Source organism: Aedes aegypti, chromosome 3, assembly GCF_002204515.2.
Source record: "Aedes aegypti strain LVP_AGWG chromosome 3, AaegL5.0 Primary Assembly, whole genome shotgun sequence".
NCBI lineage: Eukaryota > Metazoa > Arthropoda > Insecta > Diptera > Culicidae > Aedes > Aedes aegypti.
This window is the reverse complement of record NC_035109.1, coordinates 116,639,603-116,666,986: the sequence shown is the minus strand read 5'-3', so window position 1 is coordinate 116,666,986 and position 27,384 is coordinate 116,639,603. Positions and strand designations below refer to the sequence as shown.

Sequence of the window (27,384 nt, the reverse complement as noted above, 5' to 3'; positions counted from 1 at the left end):
AATAAAGAAAAAAAAATATATTGGAGACGTTGAAATTAAATTGCACTTGACTGCCATTTCCTTGTTATTTTGTGACATATTTCAGCGAAACATTTCAACCAAATCGCCATACAAAAACCGAGTGTTCGGAATATGAGTCTGTTCGGAATTTGAGACAAAACGGTAGGTGCAAGCAGTACGGTAATAATAAATGGAAGCAGTGCGCAGCAGATGACTTCACCATGCCTACCGTTGCTCTCGGCTGTTTACTGCTACCCGTTCAAAGGCGAACAATAGTGAATGGGCTGCGTTTCAGCGCTGCGTTGCTCGAGTGAAGCAGCCAACGATGACGCCGACTGCGATGCAAGAGCGAACACAAGTCTTGACATTGTTCTACCTTTATACGAGAAATTCCTGTAGCAATCCCTAGAAGATGTTTTAGGGTATTTTTTATCTGGAGAACGTTTGGCGGTTCACCAAGAAGAACCCCTTGGCCGTGTCGTATGTTCGCTGAAAGGAGCTCTTCTCAGCGACCAGTTTTTCTGTGATTTCTAAAGTTGGAAAACTAAGCCCTAGAAAAACTGAGCATGAGCATGAGCATGAGCATATATGACCGTACAATTCGTAGTTGCTACTCCGTGATTGACTAGAGCAATCGAAGTTGCACAGGGAATCAATGAATGGGGCTTGGGATTAGCTAACCATTCTTCAATGTGCACAAATCGAGAGCTCAAATTTTAAAAGTCAATAACGGCGCCGGCCACGTCCTTACGGTCATCGGGGAAGGGAAGGAATGTTAGCTAGACAACCGTTGTTACTAGAGACCGAAGAATCTTCTGCATCTCCACAGTTGTCATGGAAAGGATATTGGGTTAGTGGGATAAGGTAAAGATCTGGGAGTCACCAGCGATTGGTGATGCGATCCATGATACATTCACGCCTAATCCGTTTAACGCCACTGTCTATTCATGCCGCGCGAGCGACGCGCAACACGATTGATCCTGCTCACATCACCCGCCCCCGCAGGAGCAAGCAACGCGAGCAAAGGATCAAACACTACTGACCCTATCCGCAAATCACTCCACTATTTATTCATGACGCGCGAGCGACGCGCAACACGATTGATCCTGCTCACATCACCCGCCCCCGCAGGAGCAAGCAACGCGAGCAAAGGATCAAACACTACTGACCCTATCCGCGAATCACGCCACTATTTATTCATGCCGCGCGAGCGACGCGCAACACGATTGATCCTGCTCACATCACCCGCCCCCGCAGGAGCAAGCAACGCGAGCAAAGGATCAAACACTACTGACCCTATCCGCGAATCACTCCACTATTTATTCATGAGGCGCGAGCGACGCGCAACACGGTTGATCCTGCTCACATCACCCGCCCCCGCAGGAACAAGCGACACGAGCAAAGGATCAAACACTACTCTGGAAAACTAAGCCCTAGAAAAACTGTGTAGAAACTTCTTTTTTGAAAACTCGTACAAATTGTTTTTTATATATTCTATGAGAATTTCTTGGATAAATTCGTACAGTTATTACTGGATGGATCCCTGGAGGAATGATTTAAAATTGGCACATTTACTGAGGGAATCTTTTAAAAACAATCTGCCATAAATTGTGAGAAATCACTAGAATTTCTGGAGAAATTCCTGGGAAAATATACTGAACTTGTCTTTGAAGAAATACATACCTACAGTATTGGACGACATATTTGCAACTTTTTCGGTTTCCCATGCAAAATGACCGACTTTGATGAGCTACACAGCTAAATATATGTTGTAAATTTAAGTTTATTTTCATGCACATATTTGGAGCATCAAAATAAACCTAAATTTCAACGATCAATCTATTATTTTTCGATCAAATTCACTTTGAATTTACACGATCATGTAATATTCAACCAATTATAGTTGAAAATTGAATATACATTCATTTGAATTTACATGATGCTGTAACAACACACGAATTTGATTTATTTTTTCGGTAGACTTCAGTTTACATCACATTGAAAATTAAATATTCTTTTCTGTGTAGATCTCAGTTACCGTTTTGATTCATATTACGGACAGCCTCTTATTCCGGACACTTTACTTTGTATGGGAAACATTTCACATGAAATGTTTCAACTCTTGTAGTTCAAAAGTTCACACATTCGACGCTTTTTCCATAAATATCTATGGCAATTTATAATGCCAAAATGCCTTAGGCGTCCCTTTAGTGGTTTAACGGTTTCAATTGATGATTTGACTTTTTTATAATTGATTTTTCTGAGCTGTCTGGAATTCGATTCAATATGTCCGGAATATGAAGCAAAAATGAGGAAGCGTCCGGAGATGAATCATGAAAAGGCCATACATTTAAATTTATTCAAAGTTATTCAAGTCGCGGAAGCGTGTTCTTTACCCACCATTCGAAAGTTAAGGATTTCTGAAGTTCGATAACGCTGAGGAATCTACAGAATGATTTATTTTGCATGCTTTATGCTGTGTTATATTTCCATGATGCTTTAAGCGTCCGTAATATGAATCAAAACGGTATTTATGGACCAATTTGAATGAACATCAGGCATAACTTGAATTTTAACATATATTTTTGAGCATTTTTTTTTCAATTACGCATTCAAAAGCAATTTTCTATAATTGACATAACCAAGGGGCGATTCATTAATTACGTAAGACAATTTTCGGGATTTTCGAACCCCCCTTCCTCCATGGTAAGATTTTTTGTTTGGGAATAAAAAATAAATTGCATGGTGCGTAAGAAATCTGAAACCCTCCCATCCCCCCATAAACCCTTACGTAATAAATGGACGGCCCCTTATCACATGGAAGGAATAGCATGATGGTATCTTCAGAGAAGTTGTATATTTTGACGAGATGAATAAGATAGCTGAAGACAGTTGTTGTGTAAGGCTATAAGATTTTGAGATAAATAGTTTTGAAATTTTTCATCGAAAATTTCGCTTATTATCGCTTAATTTCGATTATAAAAAATCGTTATTACATTAAAACTTGTGATTAGAAAAATTATTCAAAAATATATGTCAAAATTGAAGTTATGTCTGATGTTCTGTGGAAATTTCATTCAAATCGGTCCATAAATAACTGATATCTAGATTACCAAAGTTGGTCATTTTGTATGGAAAATCGGAAAAGTTGCATTTGTTTTGTCCAATACTGTAAATATTCTGTCGTAAAAAACCGGATGCCAGGATCAGTTGCTGGCAGAATCCCCTCAAAAAAACCTCAGTAGAAATCTCTGAATAAAATCCTTCCTGAACACCCGAAGAAACTTAATTGCGATTACAATTAAAGATGGACAAAAAGAGCTGAACACGTTCAAAAGATCCGGATCACTCAAAAGAACGAGTGATCCGTGGCTCTTTTTTTGAAGAGGGTCGGTTTATTTGATCAGCACGGATCAGACAAAGAGTAACCCGGAAGAAGAACGAACTGATTCTTTTCCCCTATTCTCCTTCGTTCGGCTTATTTAGGGTAACCAATATATGTTGGACCCCCTGGGCCATTTTTCTGCAAATTTACAAGCTTAAATCTCTTTAATGAATGTTCGAATCCTCTGAGCAGAATCTCAAATAGAGAAACTTAAAAGTAGATGGAGTACCGTGGATACGAGTAACTGACACTGAAGAAGACTGCAAGTGGTAGTCGAAATACGCGTATCTGTCAAAGATAAGCATTTAGGAGCGGAATTAAAAGGTACACGGTACTCCATCTACTTTAAAGCTTAAATAAAAAAACCGACTCAATTCGCCTGCCATTTGGGAAAGTAGGACTATTTCGCACTTGCATCAACCGTTTGTGCAAAGAAAATATATTTATTTTATCTGAAATCAATTAAATTGCATCGATTCATCCATGCAACCGTTACAACACGTTACACACAGAAATTGTTCAAATGCATACAAAAACTATTTTAAAATTTCTGGCCTTAAAGACGTAGAATTTCTTCGGTTTTCCAAATCCAAAATAATGAAAAACAGTGCTTCATAATTCAATTATTATCGACGTTTTTTGGATCCTACATGACCGTTTGGGCATTTTTTATCTCGTATAGGAAGTTTTTATCAACATTTTGACATGATCTTTCTTGGTTACGCTGTGCAATAAATTAATTGGGAGAACACATTAAAATCACTTCCTTAGGGGGTCCAAAATATGACCGTAAGCCTGTAATGATTATCACGTGCCTTGGTTTGCACGCCACGGCACACATGCAAATACAGTTTGCTGCAGCTCCGCACTCTCAGCACATTCAGCCATACAACAAATTTACTCCGCCCGCTTGTATGCAGATGAAAGATCAGGAAAAAAATGTCCACTTGAATGACAAAGCACAGTTGCTTCTTCCTTTTGGTAAGGGTAGGGGCAATCGTTCGAGTATATCATGAGTTTCTAGGTACGAAGAATGAGAGAGCGAAAGATACGAAAGCTACAACGCCTTTACGAGCCACTGAGCCACTGAACCGTTCAAAAGAACGGGTTCACTAAAATGAGCCGTTTTGCCCATCTCTAGACACAATTACCAATGTAGCAAAACAAACTGGTATTTTTTTTCTCGAATTTTCTAGAACAATCCCGCAGATTTAAGTGAGTGGATTGAATTTTAGTTGTCATTTAATTACTCTCCACGGCAGTGATGGAAAGTGGCGAAAGTGCAGCAGACGCATCGGAACAAAAATAAAACAAAATGCTCGTGAGGATCTTCTTCTTCTTTTTGGCATTAACGTCCCCACTCGGAAAGAGCCGGCTTCTCAGCGTAGAGTTCTAAGAACACTTCCACAGTTATTAACTGAAAGCTTTCTTTGCCTAAATTGCCATTTTCGCATTCGTATATCGTGTGGCAGGTACGATGATACTCTATGCCCAGGGATGTCAAGGAAATTTCCATTACGAAAAGATCCTGGACCGACCTGGAATCGAACCCAGACACCTTCAGTATGGCTTTGCTTTGTAGCCGCGGACGCTAACCATTCGGCTAAGGAAGGCGTGATGATCGAAATGCTGAATTATTCGAATCTGCCGTGCTTGAGAGTAACCGAAGCTAAAGTGACTCGTGAGTGTGTTCGGAGCTGTTCAGAGTTAATTGCGCTTGTGGGAAAAAGCTATTTTCCCTCTGATATTTCAGGTTTGTTTTTGACGTTAAACTGGTAGTTTACTGTCGATTTGATGGATGTACAGCTGATTAGTCTGTACCTTGTGCGGTTACTTGCGAGTAAAGGTTCACGATCTTTTTGCTCTTTCTTTTGGTTTGTTCTCCCGAGCAAGTGGCTGCAAATTAACTCACACCAAGCCAGTTTGTGAGTCTGTCATGTTTGTTTTGCGTTGGTTTACAATCGTGAGGTGCTTCGTGATGCGAGCATGTCCATTACTGCTCAACAGTATTAACTCGAAATTGTCAAAAATGTCGAATATGATAAATATGCAGTAAAGGGCAGCAGTATGTGTAACAAAATGTAAGTTAGTGTTTCTAGCTTGTAATATCAGTAGAATCTACCTCGATATACGTTGTATGAATAAAATTTGAACTAAAAGTCCAATGGTTTCTATGACAACAAAGTAACTGGACGTGAAATGAGGCACACACCTGCCTATGCGAGTACACTCCTGCTTTTACACTTAAACGAAATTATACAAAAATTGAGCACAGTTCGTACAAAATAAAGCTATTCTAGTCCAACAAACCATGTGACCAATACAGTCTGCGACATTGTTCCCAGGGTGGGTGTATGGCTGTCAACTACAAACAAAGCTCGCCTAACAATCATCTCTCGGGCGGGCCGACTCAAACAGCACAGGTCGAAACGCGGGCCATGCCAGGCTGCAAATGCTGATGCATTTCTACACTCAAACAGCGGGATGCCTAGTAGCGTTGTGAGCCAAACGAATACACCCACAATACATGAACGGTAGGCGCACCTCGTTGCGTATACCCCCCTGATTGTTCCTGGTCTTATTTCTAGTATATGACTCATAAAACGCATCGCAAAAATACTTGCAATACTACAATAATATCTGTGTGTCGTGTAATTTATCTAAATGAAGCAGAAATGAGCACAAACTGGATTTTACACGGTGTGTTGGTTCAAGACTTTGTGTAACAAGTGTTCAGTTAAAATGAGAATGATTTCGATACTTTTATGTAATTAAAGTAAAGAGCGTAATGTTTTTTCTCTCCAAGAGGATTGCTCTATGGACTCCCTAAATATGGGTGGCATGTTATTTTTTCGCTCGGGTGCTGTCTGTTCAATTTGACGTTGGGCAAATTTGACCAGAACATTGATTTTGCTGAATCGATTCAAATTCTATATGTCTAATCGATTCACTAATTTAATCGAATCCTTTGAATCGATGTTTTTGAATCGATTCGATTTTCAAGCTCATAGGAACATAAACAAAAACAAGCTATTAAATATTACCAAATGCTGCTGTATTTGATTGTTAAATTTCTTCAATTCAATAACGTTTGAATTGTTTCAAGGCTAGTTTAAAACTAGGTTTATTGTTCATCAATTCATTAAAAAATTCTAATGAATTTCGTCTTTTTGAATAGAAACGAATGAAGAAAATCGATTCAATCGATTTTGAGTGATCCTAATATCGATTCAAAACATCGATTATTCGGAACTAAAAAATCGATGTTTGTATCATCGATTCAAAATCGCCTATCGCTACTGTTCTTTCAAAGATGGCTTCAAAACAGCAAGCACTCCGCGAGCGTGTTGTACGGTTTTACGTACGTGCCGAAAGAAAGGAACCCGGCCAGTGCCGCCCTGTTGAGGATTTTTCGGCTCCCTCAGTGTCAAAGCGTACACAAATAATTGGCGGGCTAAGCATATGAAGCAGTTGACCATCGCGACTATGTTGCGTTCGTATTATTCATCAGTCATAAATGAAAAATCAGGTTCATCTGATTGAAAATAGCTGATAAATTGCAGTGGGAGGAAAGTGGTGGCAGAATCTAATAGGAGACCTGACTGTTGTACTAAGTTCAGATTTCATCTACTTAATTCTTTGTGATTGGTTGATTTATGGAATGGAAGTAATGTCTTCTAAAGGGATGGAATATATTGGGCTTATAAGGTGATGTGCTAGTATCCATCGTATTAAGCATTGATCAGTGAAAACTATATTTTTCCCAATATTGCAGTGAATGATGCTGATACAAACCGATTCCAAACAATTCTTTCTCAAAATGGCTGTAACATTGTACAATAACATTTTGATAAATCTTGATCTCTTTTTGGAAATAATGCAAAGAAAATACATCTTACTGTATTCTCAATCCGTCGTATCGTTTTCAACTCCGTCGCAATCAGTTTCCAGATTCGTCTCACAACTTACGGCTCACTGTGATGTATTGAGTGGTTAAAACACAACATATCAACGCTATAATAAAATGTTTTACTAGAATATATAGATCTACGGGCATCTCCCTCCATTCCTTCAGTATGATGGAATTTACTAATTTCCTTTAAAATTAGATGTTCGTCATCAAAATTCAGCCCAAACATATGAACACAATTTGACCCTACAATTATGGCACTTGCTCACAGTACAGCGAAAACAGCACAACCAAAGGAACCGTATTTTTACGTCGAGCGTCGCGCACACATTGATGCTCACAAGCTTTTTCTTCTCAGTACGACGCACGGTGTGTTTCACAGAACAAGTTTATTACAAAAAAATAGGTAAGTCTGAAATTTCGCCACAATAAAGTCTAGGTCTCTCGCGTTCATTTGCTGCAAAAACCAAAAAAATCGGTCGGGGGGTCTAGAGTATTTTTTTTTTTTGTTCGATTTCGAGAGACTTTCTCATACGTTTGTATTTGCGTATCTATGTGTTTATGTACGTTAGGGCGATTCAAAATCTAAAAATGTTTGAGAATCCAATCTCCCATATGCTCCTTGCCATCCTTACTATAGACATAGTGTTCTGTGAAATTTTCAGCTATCTAGGTGGTGATTTAAAGGTGGCCCAAAGACAATGTAGGTTTATTTGGAAATTACTATGGAGAAATTTTGAGATATGTTCCAAACACGCTTGTACTGTAATGTAAGTACAAACTTATTATCCCATAGTAAAAACTCATTCTTCAAACCATAATATAGAAATTTGCTGAAGAGAGAAATTCAATCCGACGGGTAGCAGAAGAGATATTCATGAGTTTGTTTGCTATTATTTACCTTAATATGAGATTATAGCCCTGCAAACATGTACAAAAATCCCAAACAAAATTAGCTCAAAGGGATTTGTTTCTTTAGCAACATCCTTCATTAAGGTTGAAGAATTAGTTTTCAATATGTGATTAAAAATTTTTACTTAAATTACAGTACTAGTGTGTTTGGAAAATTTCTCAAAATATCTGCATAGTAATTTCCATATAAATCTACATTGTCGTTGGGCCACCTTTAAATCACCACCTAGAAAGCTGGACATTTCACAGAACACTATTTTTATGGTAAGGATGCTACGGAGCATATGGGGGATTGGATTTTCAAACAATTTTAAAAATTTGAATCGCTCTCATGTACATAAGTTTGGATGTATATATAAATGAATGTACGTATGTATATCTGTAAGTAAATATTTAAGTTTACTAGAAATACTGGAGAATGGATATTAGTCGAGATATCAGTGCTTTTTTTTCAAAAGGGACCGGTTATTTTATAAAAATGTGATCCATCTATTAGTATCCACCTATTATAATAACAGATAAAGCAAGTTTTTCCAATAAAAAAAATAATTTATCAAGATTCGTAATTTATGTGCAAGTATGTAATACATTTGAAAAGATATTTCCCTTCTGTATCTACGAGTGAAATAAATCCTAAATCCTTCTGGAATTTGGTTGCAGAACCCTAACCTAGTAGTTAAATTTATTTTAAAGGTCATTCCGGATTGGGATACCTTGCATCATCAGATAACGGCAGTTATCCTGAATGGTAACTCTCCGTACTGAGCACGTTGCGATAGTAAACAGGGGTATACCACAATAGATCAATTGATGGTCGCAGTGGTTCAAATCCTAAAAAAAAAAATCTACGAGTGAAAAGAGGATTCTCGCATAATTTATGATCACGTCCTAAAAGCCATAGGTGACAAAGTGTGTAGCTTGTTTTTACTGAGCAAAACGAATGGATTTACACGTTATTTCACAATGCTAAGATGAAGAGAAGATCCTCCTCTGTCTCCCAGCGGTGACAGTTTTTATTTTGGTCCGTTAATCTGCTTAATAACAACGAGCTACACACACGGCTACAAATGGTTTTAAGAGTGAAGATACATAGAAGCCAAACCTCGAATTTTCAAAAGCACAAGTCTAGGAAAGCAGACAACCGATAACTCACTGGTGGCGACCAATCAATAAAACATAAACATAAAAGTAAAAGGTTGTATGGTTCTCTAGATTTGTGCTCTTGAAAATTCGAGATTTGACTTCGATGCATCTTCACCTTAGGACGAGATCATAAGTTATACGTGAAATATTTCCTAATAACTTCTTACATCATTATGACCAATTTAAGTACGATTTTCAAGGATTTTCGTGAAAAATAATTAAGAGCCAGTTCGCGAGAGCCGCAACCCCTTATTGTATTGATGTTCTCCGATCAGGCTGAAATTTTCAGGGATTGTTCTACTATATAAAAGATGATGTTTTGCAAAATTTTAGATTTTTATATTAGGGGGAAGTGGGACAAAATGACCCCCAATGATTTCATGTCACTAAACATACAAAATCACAAAAACTGATATAACTATAGTAAAAGTGCACGGATTATGTTGAAATTTGGCATGAATACTCTACGTTATATGAACATTGAGATTGGCATGGTATATGGATTTTGAAAGTACTTCAAATCGAGAAAAATGAGTTTTTCATAAAAAATTTAGTGATTTTCAAATCGATTTTTTTCTTACCAACCGAACTAGGTCAAAAAACTAAATATGACGTTTTGTAGGGTAACTCATGGGCTTTCATTTGAGGTGTAATCCAGATATGCCGTTTCAAAAATTTTCGAAAAATTTTTTTTTTTCGGAGTAGTGTTTGAACTTGAGCCATTTTGCGAGTACCGCAACCGCCTTGTCTAGAGAGGTTGTATTGATGTTCTCCGATCGAGCTGAAATTTACAGGAGTTGTTTTCCTATATAAAAGAATATATTCCGCAAAATTTCAGATTTTTATATTAGGGTGAAGTGGTACAAAATAACCACTAATGATTTAATATATAAAAACATACAAAATCTATTAAAGTAATAGCGATAGTAAAAATAAACGAATTTGCATGAAATTTGGCATGTTTAATTAATGTTATATGAACTTCAAAATAAACATGGTATTTGGATTAGAAATGTGTTTCAAATTGATAAAAAAAATCTGTTTTATTTTTTTTTTTTTTTAATAAAATTAGTTTTTTTTTTTCAAATTGACTTATATTTTTGTCAATCGAACTAGTTCAAACAACTAAATATGAAGTTTTGTAGGGAAACTCAGGAGCTTTCATTCGCGGTGCACCGTAGTGAATTAAAATTGGGACGGTAGCAATATCCGGACACTCTGATAATATTTACCAATAAAATGCTAAATTGACAACATTTATACAACTATATTGAATGAAAAAATAGCTGTTTTTGTAGTTATTACGACGTATTGGCCTTTCAGAGGTCTGTTCAACAAACTGATCAATGTCCCCGATGAGATCAGCTCAAAGGTATAAATTTATTGGTTAGAGATAATCGAATAGCATATTTTTATTACTTACATTTGGTCTCTTACTAGGCAAACAAATTAAAAATTTTAAATTTAATATAGGGTAATTCAGGTCGCTATCTGTAATTATTCAGTTTTAATAAGCATATAGTGATAATATATAAATTATAATTCACTTAATAAACGATTTTGCATTCACATCGATCAATCAACAATGAGAAGTTATTTTTTTCAATTATCATTCCCCCACTTGACATTTCCCCCATGCGTTCGAGGGGCGCTTAGATGGAGGCAATCGTCGCAGCAGTAGTGATTGTATCATAATAATACACAAAGTTATAGTTTAAAAGTTTAGTGACACCACATTGAAAAAATATGCTGTAAATAAAGTTTAAAAAAGTAAAAAGAGGCTGTCCGGAATTGGAGCCCAATGTTTTTGAATCTGGACATTGTATTGGAATTTTATGTTTCGATGCCGTAAGTACACAATTTTCAAATAAAACTGGAATAATACTTTGAAAATAATCAAAACATGAGTAATATGTAATAAGAACAATACTGTGCGTCGTTCATTGAACCAATCAGTGATGATTGCAATTTAAACCACCAACATGTCTGTCCAAACAACTAAATCATAAACATTGCTTACACAATATGTGTTCATTACTATTCAAAAAGAAACCCATTTGGCAGAACTTTTTATAAGGGAAAAGTGGGTCAAAATGACCCCCAATATTTTTGTGTCGGAAAACACACAAAATCACAAGAACTACTATACCGTTTGAACGGATTGTACTGAAAAATATGTTTTTTTTTTGTAAAAAACACACAATTTTCCGTGGAAATATGCAATTTTTAACAATCTTCGTCTCTCTTTTACTCTTTCGAGAAATTTGCAAACATCAAGGCTAGTAAAAGTCAAAATTCCATTCAAGATATAAACAGTACAGTGTCTCATAGCAGCCATATGTGCAGTCAGTCTAAACTAAGCTAAACTCAATTATTTACAAATTGATCTCTAGCAAACATACCATCATACACACATACATGTGACCCTCCTAATCAAACCCATCAAATATTATCCAAATTTAAAAAATGCGGTAGTTGATACCCATCCAACCAGCGTGAGAAGAAACAACGTTTACTACTGAACCGCCGAAGCTGCTAAAGAAAACATTGGTGCAATGACTTATTGTTATCCACATCATCACTTTTGCAAGAAAGTGACATTTCTTTCAGATACGGCAGTGGCAACACGGATATCATAGGTATTACAACTATCGACAAGAGGCCTTCATACGCTGCTCATTCCGCCCGGATTTTGATTTACCACGGTACACCGCGAATGAAAGCGCTTGAGTTGTCCTACAAAACTTAGTTCGGTTGACCAAAAATAAGTCGATTTAAAAAAAAACTAATTTTACAAAATAACAGGTTTTTCTCGATTTGATACATTTTTTTATCCAAAATGATCATTCATATAACGTAAAGTAAACATGCCAAATTTCATACAAATTCGTACATTTTTACTATCGCTATTCTTCTTCTTCTTTCTGGCGTTACGTCCCAACAGGGACAAAACCTGCTTCTCAGCTTAGTGTTCTTATGAGCACTTCCACAGTTATTAACTGAGAGCTTTCTATGCCGATTGACCATTTTTGCATATGTATATCGTGTGGCAGGTACGAAGATACTCTATGCCCTGGGATGTCGAGAGAATTTTTCAACCCGAAAAGATCCTCGACCGGTGGGATTCGAACCCACGACCCTCAGCTTGGTCTTGCTGAATAGCTGCGCGTTTACCGCTACGGCTATCTGGGCCCCTACTATAAACTATAAAAATCTATTATAGCAGTTTAATTAATTTTGTATGTTTTTATATATTAAATCATTAGTGGTTATTTTGTACCACTTCTCCCTAATATAAAAATCTGAAATTTTGCGAAATATCTTCTTTTATATACGAAAACAACTCCTGTAAATTTCAGCTCGATCGGAGAACATCAATACAACCTCTCTAGACAAGGCGGTTGCGGTACTCGCAAAATGGCTCAAGTCCAAACACTACCCCGAAAAAAAATTTTTTTTTCGAAAATTTTTGAAACGGCATATCTAGATTACACCTCAAATGAAAGCCCATGAGTTACCCTACAAAACGTCATATTCAGTTTTTTGACCTAGTTCGGTTGGTAAGAAAAGAATCGATTTGAAAATCACTAAATTTTTTATGAAAACCTCATTTTTTTCGATTTGAAGTACTTTCAAAATCCATATACCATGCCAATCTCAAAGTTTATATAACGTAGAGTATTCATGCCAAATTTCAACATAATCCGTGCACTTTTACTATAGTTATAACAGTTTTTGTGATTTTGCATATTTAGTGACATGAAATCATTGGGGGTCATTTTGTCCCACTTCCCCCTAATATAAAAATCTAATATTTTGCAAAACGTCATCTTTTATATAGAAGAACAGTCCCTGAAAATTTCAGCCTGATCGGAGAACATCAATACAACTTCCCTTGGAAAGGGGGTTGCGGTTCTCGCGAACTGGCTCTTAAAATGATGCTTGAGACAGTTTTGCGATTATGCGTATATCATATGTCATTTATGCTTATTACAGCTCTTTTGGCCAAGAACAACTTTAATTTCTATGCCAAGGTATTCAAATGGTTTGATTTTGCAATTTGTCCCGTATCTCCATAGTTGAACGTAATGTGCGTCGGTACAAAAACACATATCCATAAATACTTTACACAAAATAAAAAAAAAATGTTCTGGACCCCCCGACCGATTTTTTTGATTTTGGTCGCAAATAAAAGAGCAAAGTCTAATTGTTTTTAGCTTGAAATTTCAGGCTTACCTATTTTTTTGTAATAAAGTTGCTCCACAAAGACACCGTGCGACGGATTGAACTTTGTTTACATTCTCAATTATACGCGGCGGTTGAAGAAATTTCGTAAAATTTGGTGACTATTTGAAGTTTTATGGCGTATGATTGGAATAAAATCCTTCAGTGAAGAAGTACGAAGGTTTTTCATAGTGAAAAAAAGTGCCCGGCGAAGTAAGTCACCCACGGGGGCGGGAAGAAACTTGTGTTGAAAAGTGGTGTGGCTCAGTCGATCGCTAAGCATTTCTCTCAAATCGTGTTCGTCCATGCGATTTCGGTGAAAAAGTGCAAAGTGGATAATTGAACTGAAGTTATTTACCGAAATACAGTAGTTTTATTGCATTTTTGGTGTACAAGTCTCGCGGAACATTACTAAAGGAACTATCTAACATTGAGAGGCTCTCTTTGTTTACTTTCTCTTTCATTAATAACTGAGTCACATTAACCTATTCTGTTGCGTTTTTTGTATGAAACGCTAGTCAAGGAAATTGACTTTCGATCTATAGTGAAAAACTTCCCAAAATCTTTAGTATTCCACTTTTATAATCGAAAGAGAACGAGAGAGAAGAGAATCTCTCATTTGTACATAGGTCTTTTAGTAATGTTCCGCGAGAAGTGTACAAACCATAACAGCTTTCACAAAATTACATCTGGATAATGAATCTATGGGCCCTATTTTATAAGTCGAGTCGATCAAAATGAATCGACTGGAGTCACTGTCGACCAAAAATTTTGCTCGACACGGCTCTGTCACTCGAGTTTTTCGACTATGGACCAATGCATGAGTTCACTAATTTGAAGTTTGAGCGGTGCCGAATTCACGGGTTTCCATGGTCACATAAATAACACGGCACCGCTAAAACGTCAAATAGTGAACTCGTGCATCGGTCCATTGTCATTCTATGTGACTGGATTACTATGGGAGTCGACGGGTGACATCTGAAATACGCATGCTTATTTTGATCGACAGTGATTTCAGACGAGTCACATGAATCTACTCGATTTACAAAATAGACCCCTATGTTGCAGGTAAGTTTGAATATCCGCCGTAGTGGAACATTTAAAGTTTGATACGACGAATAGTAGCGCTTACGACGAAGTAGAACAAAACCCTACGTAATTTGAAGCCCATTTCTTCATCGGCAGTTCTACAGAGTCGATCGGAAACTTCACCTCGAATACAGATGACCTTAACGAAGGTTCCACTTCGAAAGCTGGACGAAGATGACGGGTAGATTGGCGGTAAGATGGTCAATGATAAGAAATTAGAATTGGATGGAAAGCGTTCCGATTCGAGAATGAACTGTTGTGTTTATTGCTTGCTTCGTGATTCAATTGGATTGGTTGATACCTGCAACATAGATATCGGCTTCGGATTGTAACATATCGAATAGTGATCAATTCAGTAGACATAAAATTATAAACTGACACGGAATCCAGGATGTCTCTTACGTTAAAATTTTTGTCTTATACGTTATAACGTGAAGAGCAACGCAGGTGGAACAAAGATCGCGTTATGAGATTTTCGACGTTATAGCCAAGGACGGCTTAACTCTCATTGGCTTGGGATGAATCGTGGTGCAACGTATAGTACCGATTGCGTTATGTTCGGCAGGAGATAAGTCATTCTATAAGGATTTTCTACACTCATTCAAGCGCGCCTTGAGAAATCACTGAAAGAATCCGAAGGGAAAATTGCTGAAGAATTTTTTTGCGATTTCTGGAGGCATCAAACAGGAATTTTTGTGGCCTATAGGTTGCACACCATGATTTTCTGTTAGGATTCTTTACAGTAATCTTCTCGTTAATTTGTTTTTAAGGAATTTCTCCTTATTATTTAAAATGATTCTTAACGGCACGAAAATAAGGAATATTCGTATCAATCGTTTGAAAGCCTTATGATAATCCAAAGAAATATGCTGCTTGATTATGAAACAATCTTATCATTCTTATTACTTACGTAAACATAAATCTGAACGCAACTAACATATTCCAACCTTCTTTCATTTACAGATGTTGAACTTATTCGTCGCTGTCATCATGGATAATTTTGACTATCTGACACGTGATTCAAGTATTCTCGGTGCTCATCATCTGGATGAATTTGTGCGGATATGGGCCGAGTACGATCCAAATGCTACGTAAGTGCTACATTATTCAAGACCTAATCAATCGTCTTACTTAGCTAACCGACCTTCGATATTTGTTCCAACAGGGGTAAAATACATTATACAGAAATGTATGATATGTTGAAAAACATGGATCCTCCTTTGGGATTTGGTAACAAATGTCCCAACCGACTCGCCTACAAAAAGCTCATACGAATGAACATGCCACTGGACGCGGAGGGCAAGGTCGGCTTCACGACGACCTTGTTCGCGCTGATCCGGGAAAACCTCAACATCAAAATGAGAACTGGTAGGTTATAGTGTTAGGCCAGGTTTGATCGTGATAAATTGATAATTTTGCCCTTATAGCCGAGGAAATGGACCAAGCGGACCAGGAACTGCGACAAACGATCAGCCATATTTGGCCACTGCAGGCGAAGAAGCTTCTGGACCTGTTGGTGCCCAGGAAGGACGAACTGAACACTGGCAAGCTGACGGTCGGTAAAATTTACGCCGGTTTGCTCATTCTGGAATCCTGGAGAAATACCAAGTTCGGTCAGATCGAATCGGACCTACCGGTAAGTGAACTGCATGCGGTTTGCATTTGTTTTAGTTTCGTTTTTTTTCGTTTCCTTATTTCATCTTCGTATAAACCATTGAGTAACTCTGAAGTATGTAATCATACTTAGAAGTATAATGCAAGAAGCAAAGGAAACAACAATACAAAATCTTAATGCGAGCAGATTTGAGAATTTCTTATTCCTAAGGGCTAAATTATCCCAAAAATTAAGCTTAAACGTGCGATTAAACATATGATTGGATTTCTTACGTTACGCTTTAGTTCCTACATGCCAAATCATTCTAACTATTTTTGTTTGATTTGTCTTTTGTCACAAGCTTGATTTAATTTTCTCTTTGTTTCATTGTTTTTGACCAGCTGTGAATCCTACTGTTGTTTCTTTGCACTTCAACTAGTGGAGTGATGTCCAAATTCGTAATGGAAACAATAATGGGCTTTAAAGTAAAAGTTATTTCGGTTGTCTATTTGAGTTGTTTTTAAGTTTGTTAAGAAATTAGAGTCGTTCTTACGATATGTCGTCGTTTAGTCGAAATTTACTGCGTACTTGACACTGTTACCGTACACTGTCTCTTTCTCTGAACTATCTCTTTGTTATTTTGTTCCAGTTGATTTCTATGTTTAGATTCATTGGTTTTTGTTTATTATTCATAAACCTACGTTGTGTCATTTTGCCATTACCGTTTGTTTGGTTTCCACTTATTCATTCCTTCATTTCAAATTTGCTAGCGCCACATTTGCAGATTCTTATGATAAACTTAATCACAATATGTTATTTTACTTTCCAACTTGGTTGATAACTATTTCAAACATTTGAAAGTATTTTTCATTAAGAAGTAGGTAGAAGAACCAGTTAACCATCATATACTAGAATTTTTACCTCTAAAATCAATGCAAATGCACACAATTCAAATATATAAATTATGTTACATCACGGCCGTTCGTTCTTTCAGGCACAAGATGCAAGCAAAAATAGTCCCACGGCCAGACTGCCGGTATTACTCACTGTTATTTATTATATTTCTCTTATCCAATGCTACAAGTCGAGTTGTTTCGATTATCCTTCTGTTTAAATTTCCTCTCTTCAATTGAAAATTTGCTTCTGTTTCTTTTTTTTTCAATTTGAAATTGATTTCAAATTAATTCCATTTAAAAATGCGTGTTGCTTTCAAATAGTTTCAAACTATTAGTTTGTTTTTTGTTTTAATAATTTCCCTTGATTGATAAGCGCACTTTTTGACGAACAAATTTTATAGTGTAGATTAGATAAAAGTAAACGAATTCGAATGCACTCTTCGGGTCGCGTTTTTTGCTACAATGCAAGTGATAGATTAGCCAGGCCAGAATAATTCTAGCACTCGAGCATATCAAGTACATTGCTTTTTCATTGACACACCTCACAACACTTTAACACTTAAGAACAAGGTAAAGAATAAAAAAGTTTGTCGAACATAGATTAGAACAGAAAGAGCTAGCACTTAGAAACATCCATACACTAGTAAAACATTACATTTTTTTCGTAAATCATTCTTCTCAAAACGTCTACGAAACCCGCTCCTCAAAACAGAGGGAAATATATGGTGGACAAGACCGTTTCAAGAATAAGTCCAATTCACCTACCAGTGCACGTTTCTCTAGAAAAGTTCGACATTAAACCAGTCCATCTGAATCAAACTTAAAGCCCAAGAATAGACGTTGGAGATTTTTGTAGAGATGGTAGTAGCTTTAGTGGACATCGGCAGTCAATGTCACTGTTCGAGCGATAGCGAACGTGTTTTCTAGATAGTGATACCAAACAAGTTCTCAGTTTCAGTAGTGCTCATAGAGCGAAAGTTGATTTCTTAGATATTTACAAGCTTGAACTAGATTTTCACAAATCATATCTATTTTAGATAAATTTATAACTCATTTCCAGCATTTAGTTGTCATTCAATACATTACATTTCTAACTTGAGGTAACCTTCTTCCCCACCTTTTCCCTTTTAGTTAGGTAACTGAGTCTTTGTTATAACGAAAAATAAATATTTTTTCATGGGAACTTTTGAGAAACAAGGTGCAATATCTTACGCTTTTTCTAAAATTTTAATTCTTTTTTCAATCAATTTTATGATATTTATGACTTAATTGTATGGTACTTATTTAATACTTGATACTTGATGGGCTACAATCCGCTACGTTGAATCTACGCCGAATGGATAAGTCTCCTTCTGAGTCTATTTTTTCCAGAATGTGCCCTTTAGTCCTCCTCAATTGCAAAAAGCCATCTTGTGCGCGGCCTACTGCAAAGTCGGCAGCATCGTCCGGGTTCTCTACAGAATATTACTTTTGCTTGTCGTCCTTCCGGCATTCGTACTACGTGACCAGCCCAACGCCACCCGCCATGTTTTATGAGCAATATTCCATCTCTTTATATACTTGGTACAATTCATGATTCTTGCGGCGCCGCCAGATGCTAGTTTTTTGTTCACCACCGAATGCTGCGAACAAAGCACTTTACTCTCAAAAACCCCGAACGCATTCCACTTGAACTCTCTTAATGTCCACGATTCATGACCGTGTAGAGCAACCGGAAGGATTAGTGTCTTATAAAACGCGAATTTTGTCTTTGTAGTCTGTAGACACTACGGGATCTTAGCTGGTTACGGAGCCCGTAAAAAGCCGTATTCGCAGCTGCAAGACGCCTTTTCACCTCGCTGGTACCATCATTATCGCACGTCACTAGAGTATCAGAGTATATAAATTCTTCCACTACATCGAATTGTGCACTACCCAGCAACACTTCACTACCAACATCAAAATTGGAACCACGCTGTCTACCGGCGTTCATGTGCTTTGCTGGTATTGATGATAAATGCGACCCTCGCAGTCTCAATTTTTAGAGGCACGAACTTCACCGACGATCGATTCCTATTATATCAATATTATCCGTAAAACCTAGAACTATATGCGACCACATGGTGATGGTGGATGATGGACCGCTTCTTTGCACGCCTACTCTCCTAATAGCTCCTTCAAGGGCAATGTTGAGCAAAAGGTTCGAAAGTGCATCTCCTTGCTTCAATTCATCTAAGGACGAAATCTCATCCACAATACGCGTACTTGATTTCGATCCATCTAACGTTGCATGAATCAGTCTAATCAGTTTCATCGGAAAACCATGTTCTATCATTATTTTACATTACTCTTTTCTCTTCACCGAATCATACGCCGCCTTGAAATCAATAAATGATGATGAGTCTGCAAGTTGTATTCCCGAAACTTATAGAGGATTTGTCATAAGGTATAGCTTGGTATTCGTCGATGAAGCACTCCTCAAGCGGCCTCAACCTGTTAAACAGAATACGTGACATTATTCTGTACGCCGAATTAAGAAGCATTATTCCTTGGTAATTGGCGCAGCCTGCGTCCCTTCTTATACAGATGGCAGATGAAGCCCTCCAGCCAGCTAGCAGGCAGTTCTTCTTCCTCTCATATCCTTAACAGAGTACGGTGCAAGTTCGGCCAGAAGCTCGTCTTTTCCAGCAGTCTTACTGTACTTCAGCTCTCTGATTGCCTTTTTAACTTCATCTAACGTCGGGGGCTCCACAGCTTGTTCATCGTCGCTCATGGTTAATCTGTTCTCAGGCGCACTGTTGTTCTCTCCGTTCAACAAATGCTCAAAGTGCTTTTTCCACCATGGTTTTGTCTGTTAGCAAGTTACCTTCACGGTCATTGCACATGACGGGAGACAGCGCTGTTTTTCTCCGCACGTCATTGACAGTTTCGTAAAATCTCCGTAAAATCTCATACTATTTTGTTCCATGTTGTTCTGCGCCTCAGTTGTGTTATCTTCTTCATACTGCTTTTTCGTTCTGTGGTGGATTCTTTTCTCGGCTGCTCTTGCTTCCTTGTGCCGCTCAAATATAACATCTGGCTTATGGCAATATTCTTCTCATCTGTCACTTTTTGGCACTCCTCGTCAAACCAACCGTTGCTAGGTCGTCTTTGAGTAGTACCTATCACTTTTCGCGCTGACGTCTTCACGGCTCTGTGGATTGGCTTCCACAGATTGTTGACGACACAGACGACAACTATTTTGGTTCCCCTTATCCGCTAATCAAGCTTCCGGAGATATCCAACTGTATGGTACTGACTGAAACTTTTTGAATCAACATAGAGCACTACACGTGCCTAATACACGATTGCAATAAAGAAATTAAGGGACAAAGGTATGAAAATATATCTACCTTGACACCTTGATGACTACAGGGTAGCGTCACGCCATTACCGGTCGTATTGAAGACTTCAATATTCGTCGGTCTTGGACGATACTTTTCCATTTGCCCCGAATGTTTAGGGCGCTTTGACTGCGTACAACGTTCGTGGTCTTCCACGAAGACGCCTACCTCTACGTAGTTCCCTGCTGAATATTATTTTCGCAATTCTGCCTTCCAAACTTCGTACTAAGTGACCTGCTCACTAAAGTCTGCCGTATTTCACACGCTTGGTAATATTCGCATCATTATACACTTGATACAACTCGTGGTTCATACGTGTGCGACACACACCATTTTCTTGTTTCCCACTGAATATTTTCTGCAGCATTCAACGCTCGAAATCACGGAAGGCGTTCCGTTCTGCCTACGCTTCGTGCCTATAGGAAGAAACAATGTTTTTAACAGGGCAATTTTTGTATCCGTGTGCAAGTTGCGCGACCTAAGCCGGTTACGTAATCAATACGAGGCCCTATTCGCAGCCGCAATTCACTTTTTTACTTCACGGGAAACATTACTAGGCCGTCCTCTTTCTCTATCTGCCACCATGTTCTTCATTTCTGTAGGATTAATAGTCAAGCCTATCTTCACTGTCTCCCTTTTCAAAGGCACGAAGGCCTCCTCCACTGACCTGCGATCGATTACATTACGGTCGATATCGTCCGCAAAGCCAAGGAGCATATGTTACCGGGTGATGATAGTGCCGTTTCTCTGAACGCCAGGTCGCTTGTAGCACCCTCGAGTGCAATGTTGAACAGTAAATTCGAAAGTGCGTCCCCTTGCTTCATTCTGTCTAACATCACAAACGAGGTTAACACCTCGTCTTCAATCCCAACACTTAGATTCGAACCATCCAACATTGCACGTATAAGCCGAATTATTTTTGCCGGAAAACCATGTTTAGATATTATCTGCCACAGCTCATTTCTTTTTACTGAATCGTACGCTTTACTAAGAACATTCGCTAGGTAAACATCTGGTCCGTTGTCGAGCGGCCCTCATCAAAATCAACCTGGTATTCGCTGACGAAAAACTTCTCGAGCGGTCGCAGTCTGTTGAACAGTTTTGTACGCCAAATTTAGCAGGGGTGCACTGCAGTCTGTACGCTTTCTTATAGATTGGGCGTATGCGGCCATCCAACCAACTGGTAAACATTTCTTCGTCCTCCCATACCTTCAGATGCACTCGGTGGATCGAATGATAAAAGCTGCTCACATTCGTGCTTGAAAAGCTCGAGCCTTACAGTTTGTCAGCTCACTGGTCAATGGGTCCACAGCTTTGGAAAGTCGGATCTTGGAACGTGAGAACTGTTGAGGCGCCGCAGTGCTTCAAGCGGGTTTTTCTTTCTCGCGGGAAAAAACACACAGGTGGAATTACTGTTTCCACTTAACATTACTTTATTACTTCACTGGCAGAGCTTTAGCTAGCTCCTAATTTACTTTACACATCTGGTTGCTGGGTCAGAAAATACTATTCACTTGAGCGAAGTATGCACTCGCTTTATATACCCTCCCCGGAGGCATCTAGAACATTCTATTCTTCTTCGGATTGGAACATGCTAGATAAATCGGGAATTTGGGTGCACTGCCGCTCACGCTGTCACAATCCATATTGCACGCGGTAACGGTGATGATGATGAGTTCTTTTGACGGCGGCTGAGAGCGCGCGTCACTCGTGAGTGATTGTTGACATAACTGAGTGATCGTGCTCTGCTGCTGGCTTCGGGTGGGTTGGATGCTGCTGGTAATGACGTAATGCTCCCGCATTTGACGTTTATTCTCATGTTCCTTTCTGAAGGAGACAGTGGGGCAATTTTTCAACCAGAGTGGTCGATACGGGCGCGAACATGCTCACCCGGGCTGTCAATAACTCGTATCGAATCACTGGCATACTGCTGTCAGTTGTCTTCTATGGGTTCCAATTGGTCGTAGCAGAGTATTTCTTCCTTCGTGGTTTGAAGAACAGAGCGCGGTTCAGGGTTGGTTCCGATTATGGACGATTCCCCATCGTCCAGTCAGAGATCCCCACGTGGATTCACTGAGCTACACACCAGGCTTGTCCATTTTCGAACTGATGCAATTGGATGCATGTTGTAGAACGTATTCTGCTCGATGAAATGTAGCTGGATTCTTCTCCAAAATTTCTTGGCAATCGACGCTGAATAACACGTTGCTATGTGTCCGTTAGTGTCTCCAGACGTCCCTTCTTTGGTTAGCGCACACTAACGCTGATCGAGAGCTGTGAGACGCAAGCCATTGCTAATCGATTCCAGGCTTCCTAAGTTGATGTTCTTTTTACCAACTGGACTCATCTGCTTGGAAGAAGTCGTATCATTGTTCAGCAGACTCAGTCCAAACGGCAGGGTGCTTCATTCCTTGGTAATTTGCTCCACTTAACAGGTTCAGGGAGATACAGGTTTAGACATCCCTACACTAGCCAATTCAATCTAGTGTGCTCTGCAGATCTCTGATGGCTCACATAAGTAACAGGTAATGGTTTGGCTGGTTTTGATTGCCATTTCTTTGATGTCATTGGGTGATATAGACTTGGAGCGCCAAACGACATATTGCAAGTTCTTTCCAAGAACTCCACATATTCCGAAGTAAGGCACTCCTTTCCAGTTCGACGAGCACTGGCCTCTACATCGAATCCCGGGTGAATGGAGAACATCAACCGACTTGGTGATGCCTTCGCATTTGCTGGTTGCTCATGTGCAAGCTTCATTCTGTTGGTAACTGTCATAACACTCAATGGCTGTTTGTAAGGCCTGCAGTGCTTCTCCGGTGCTCCTCTGTTTGGTATTAGCCACAGTGCCTTCCTTCAAAGTTCCACTGGATGACAGGTAACACTCTTCACAGTTGAAATCCGGTTGTACAGAAGACGTCACATCGTGAAGAAGCCTTGTCGCACAGGACTGATCAGAGAGTTCCTCCTAAACGGACTCTGGCTCCTCCTCGGCAGCCGGAGACTCGTTGATAACCAAATCGAGATACTTTGGCACCATTTCGTACTGCATGGGTCTGCTGGGGATGTAGTCCAGTTTATCGATAGAAGTCACAGTATGGAAGGGCTGGTTCACACTGATCGAGCCAGAGAGCTCAATCGAAGAGGGCTTCGGATTTACCATGGTTGCAGCTATCACAGTCCCAGCGGCTGAATGGTGTGACTGCTCTTGGAATGTGTGGACTGCTTCCTGGTTGCAGGTTCTACTTGGTCGGCACATGTCACTCCACTGATCGATGAATCCACCTGGCTGTTCGAACGTTTTCTCTCGAGTCGGTTGCTGACGGTGTTGAAGGCAATAACTTCGCAGATGTTCCCTGATTGCAGAAATGTTGGACGTCGCAGTACTTTTCGGTGACTCTACTCTGGGAGAATCGGAGAATTCTTTCTCCTTTTGAGCATTCTTTGGTTCGATGTTGGTCTGGATGCCTTCGAGTGAGTCGGCCCTGCATGACTCGGATACCTCTTCGGTGGAAACTAGCAGACGATGAATCCGGGATGCCTTTGGAAGTCGGGAAACTTCACTAGCATGAGACTTGGCTACTCGAGCAGGTGCCACTGCTTTACACAGCACATATGCACAAGACGTGTTGAGCACTCTCTCTATTAAGAGTTCGCATTGTCACAATTCCGGATCCTATCCGAATATAGATCTTCGCTTGCTGTAGACTCGACGAACGTGCGCTGGTCGGCTTGACGAGTAGCTGTAGATTATACTCCGACTGGATTTCAGGTTTCGCAGCAATGTACTTTGCTCTTGATGTGTCAGAGAGCTATCTCTGAGCGAACTCTGACAGTAGTATATCTCGCGATTCGGCTGGTGGCTTGCTAGGAATTCCAGTGCGGTACGGTTGCTTCCTGCTGGACTGATGAGAGTGCATGGATTCCATTTGATTTTCGGTCATTGCAACGATTTGACGTTTTCACGCTGGACATGTCAGAGCGCTTCTCATGGCTGTACTCTGACCGCTGCCTATTTTCCAAAACTAAGCGTTCATTCTCACTTATTAACAACTTACCAGCCATATAGGCGAATAGCTGCTCGATCCTCAGCAGCGTTTCGGTGTGAAGCTGGTCGAGTCTTAGATGCTGCTCATCATGCTCTTCGTACTGCGTCGTTGGAACCCGTTTCTGGATCTCCCGATGAAGACTGGCGTACTCTCGATAGTACATATCCAGCTTTTTCTACGTAGGTGTACGTGACCTTGCGGGTGACTTGGTCGCGTAGATGGATAAGTTTGTACATTTACATCCATGCGCAGGTCACAGCACTTGGCGTGTATTAGCTCATGGGGTTGATCGACCGGAATTCCTCACGGTTAGTGGGCTCACTGACTAGTTGGGCTTTCTCGAATGGTCACCTTGTTGACCACGGGATACAGATGCCGTATCTACCGCACACCATGTTATCCATGGAAACGAGATCTGCTTCTACTGATACCCTCGTTGATCAGCAGAAGGCTTGTTACCGATCGCCTACCAGACCGGTAGATGCCTCTCACTCCTTTGGTATTCTTGCGGTGGCAAGAATGTCACGCTTCGTACCGATCTCTCGCAGATCAGCGGGAAATCCTGTACTGGTCGCCTCGAATACCTGGGTAAACGGGTCCTGCTTCTAATGTGCGCCTCGTTGACCAGTAGATGGCTTCGATGGTGTCGAATCTCTCGCTATTCGACAGGATTTCTCTGTGCGACTCGTTTACCAGTAGTAGGCTTCGACGGTACCAATCCGCTCGACGATCGGCAAGAATCTCACACGGTCGGTTGTGACAGAGATTCCACACTATTTGGTATCCTCGCTCTGTTCATCGCATGCCACGTACTTGTATTGACACATTAGGCATTTCGTTCGGCACTTTCGTGAATCTTTAGCAGTCAAAAACTACAAGTTTCGGTGTCTTCTCGATGTTTGGGCAGTCTGGGCGGTGTGGCAACCCTGCGTGTCCGAATCTATGGAGTTACTTTCTGAAACATCCACGACCTGATAGGAACTATGTCAGGTAGAAGTTCCCTCTCCATGCGTCCTATTCATCCGCTTCTACAAGCTTGAGATGAGCCGGTGAGTCCATCTTCCTTTTTCCGCGTAGTCCCACTCGTGCTGCCACCTCGCCATAGATCCAACTCTGACCATCTTCCGTTTGTTTCTGACGTCTCTTTGTTTGGTAGCACTCGATATCCTCCACCAAATGCAAATGAGGATCATACTGCCTGTAACGCAAACAGCATCTGACGATATCATTCAATACGCACTCGCGGCTCACATAGCCATCAGCCGAAACGCTCTGTTCAGCTTCTTGCGGTTTCGGTTTGATTATAGTGCCTTACCCCAAGCAGGAACTCCATATTTCAGTATCGATGACGAGCCTTTAGCTAGCAGACACCTCATACTGCTGCTTGGACCGCCTAACTCCGTGAACAATTTTAAGAGTGTGGTAGTCACGACATTTTTGAAGGATTTGTTGTACAGTGAATTTCTTATCGATTGTCGATCGGCCGTCAGTGAAGCCGGCCCAATAACTTCCCACAAGCTCATGTCAAGGAGATCTGTGATAAAACTTTAAAATCCACATTTAGAACAGGGGGAGGTTCTCTCACCTTTCTTCTGTCACCTTTCTTGTAGATGAGACATATTACCCCTCCTCTTACACCTCCGGTAGGTGTTCTATTTCCTAAAACGTGTTAGCCAATACAGACAAATGATCTGCTTCTCTTGGTATATCTTCAAGAGTTCAGCCCCGAATCTGTCTTTACCAGTTCTTGAGCTGATGAATGTCATTCTCAATCTTGGAACTGGTTGGTTTCCATCGTCCGCGGTAGTGACGAAGCCATTTCCTACGTTGTCTCGACCTTTATTGCCTGCGCTCTCGCCGCCATTCAGATGTTCTTCGAAGTGATGCTTCTACCTTTCAATCACCCCACGTTTGTCCGTCAAGATGCTCCCATCCTTATTCCTGCACATCGCGGCTCGCTGAATGAAGCCACTGCGGGATGTGTTGAGCTTCTGATAGAACTTCCGTGTTTCTTGAGACCGACACAGCTGTTCCATCTTCTCGCACTCCGTCTCCTCCAGACAGCGCTTTTTCTCCCGCAAGAGGTGGGTCTGCTTTTGCTGTTTCCGTCTGTAGTGTTCTACGTTCTGCTGGGTCCCTTGCTGCAACTTGACTGCTCGCGCTGCATTTTTCTCCTCCAGAATCGGCCTACATTCATCGTCCTTCGACGTTGCTCTCAGCTGCGTCGTTGATGGTTGCTTTCACTGTACTCTAGCAGTACTCAAGAGGGGCTTCAACCAGCTCACCATTTTCCGGTAAAGCAACCTCAAGATGCTGCGCCTACGCAGTTGTAACATCCGGTTTCTTTACCCGTTCTAGATCATACCAGGGTGGCCGTCGGAACCGTATGTTGTTAACGGTGGAAAGTTTTGGGAGCAGTTTCTCCATCACCAGATAGTGGTTAGAGGTAGTTAGCGACACGATAGGTTCTGACGTCGATAATGTCAGAGAAGTGCCGTCCATCAGTCAGAACGTGGTCGATTCTTGAATATGTCTGTTGTGGTGATCTCCAGGTGTATCGGTACAGAAGGCTGTGCTGGAAATAGATCCTCCGAATGACATTCCTTCTCGTAGCCGACCTGAACGTTTTGATCTCCTATGATGATTTTGACGTTGTGGCTTGGGCAGCTGTCGTACTCGCATTTGAAGTGCTTCCGGGGCTAGGGCTGTGCACCACACCACCGCATCGGCTAGTATGCGTGTGCTCCGGATGAAGTTGAGAGATTTAAAAATCCACGTAGTGACCTTCTAATCATTAGTCCCCATACGTCGCTGTAGTCT

At 40.1% G+C, this 27,384-nt stretch overlaps 1 protein-coding gene across 16 annotated transcripts in view; it reads left to right on the top strand.

Annotated features, from left to right (window-relative positions):
- Positions 1-27,384, top strand: part of LOC5564339 (voltage-dependent calcium channel type A subunit alpha-1) — a 481,779-nt gene that overhangs the window by 390,453 nt on the left and 63,942 nt on the right. For 15 of the 16 annotated variants that reach the window (XR_002502607.1, XM_021854669.1, XM_021854670.1 and 12 more), the window contains 3 exons: positions 15,627-15,754; positions 15,829-16,031; positions 16,091-16,299. Coding sequence is in view for 15 of the 16 variants with exons in the window: in XM_021854669.1 (XP_021710361.1) it covers positions 15,627-15,754; positions 15,829-16,031; positions 16,091-16,299 (540 nt within the window). In the remaining variant the exon portion in view is untranslated. Of the gene's footprint in view, positions 1-15,626; positions 15,755-15,828; positions 16,032-16,090; positions 16,300-17,251; positions 17,294-27,384 lie in introns of all 16 variants that reach the window. The other variant, XM_021854678.1, reaches the window with a different exon arrangement.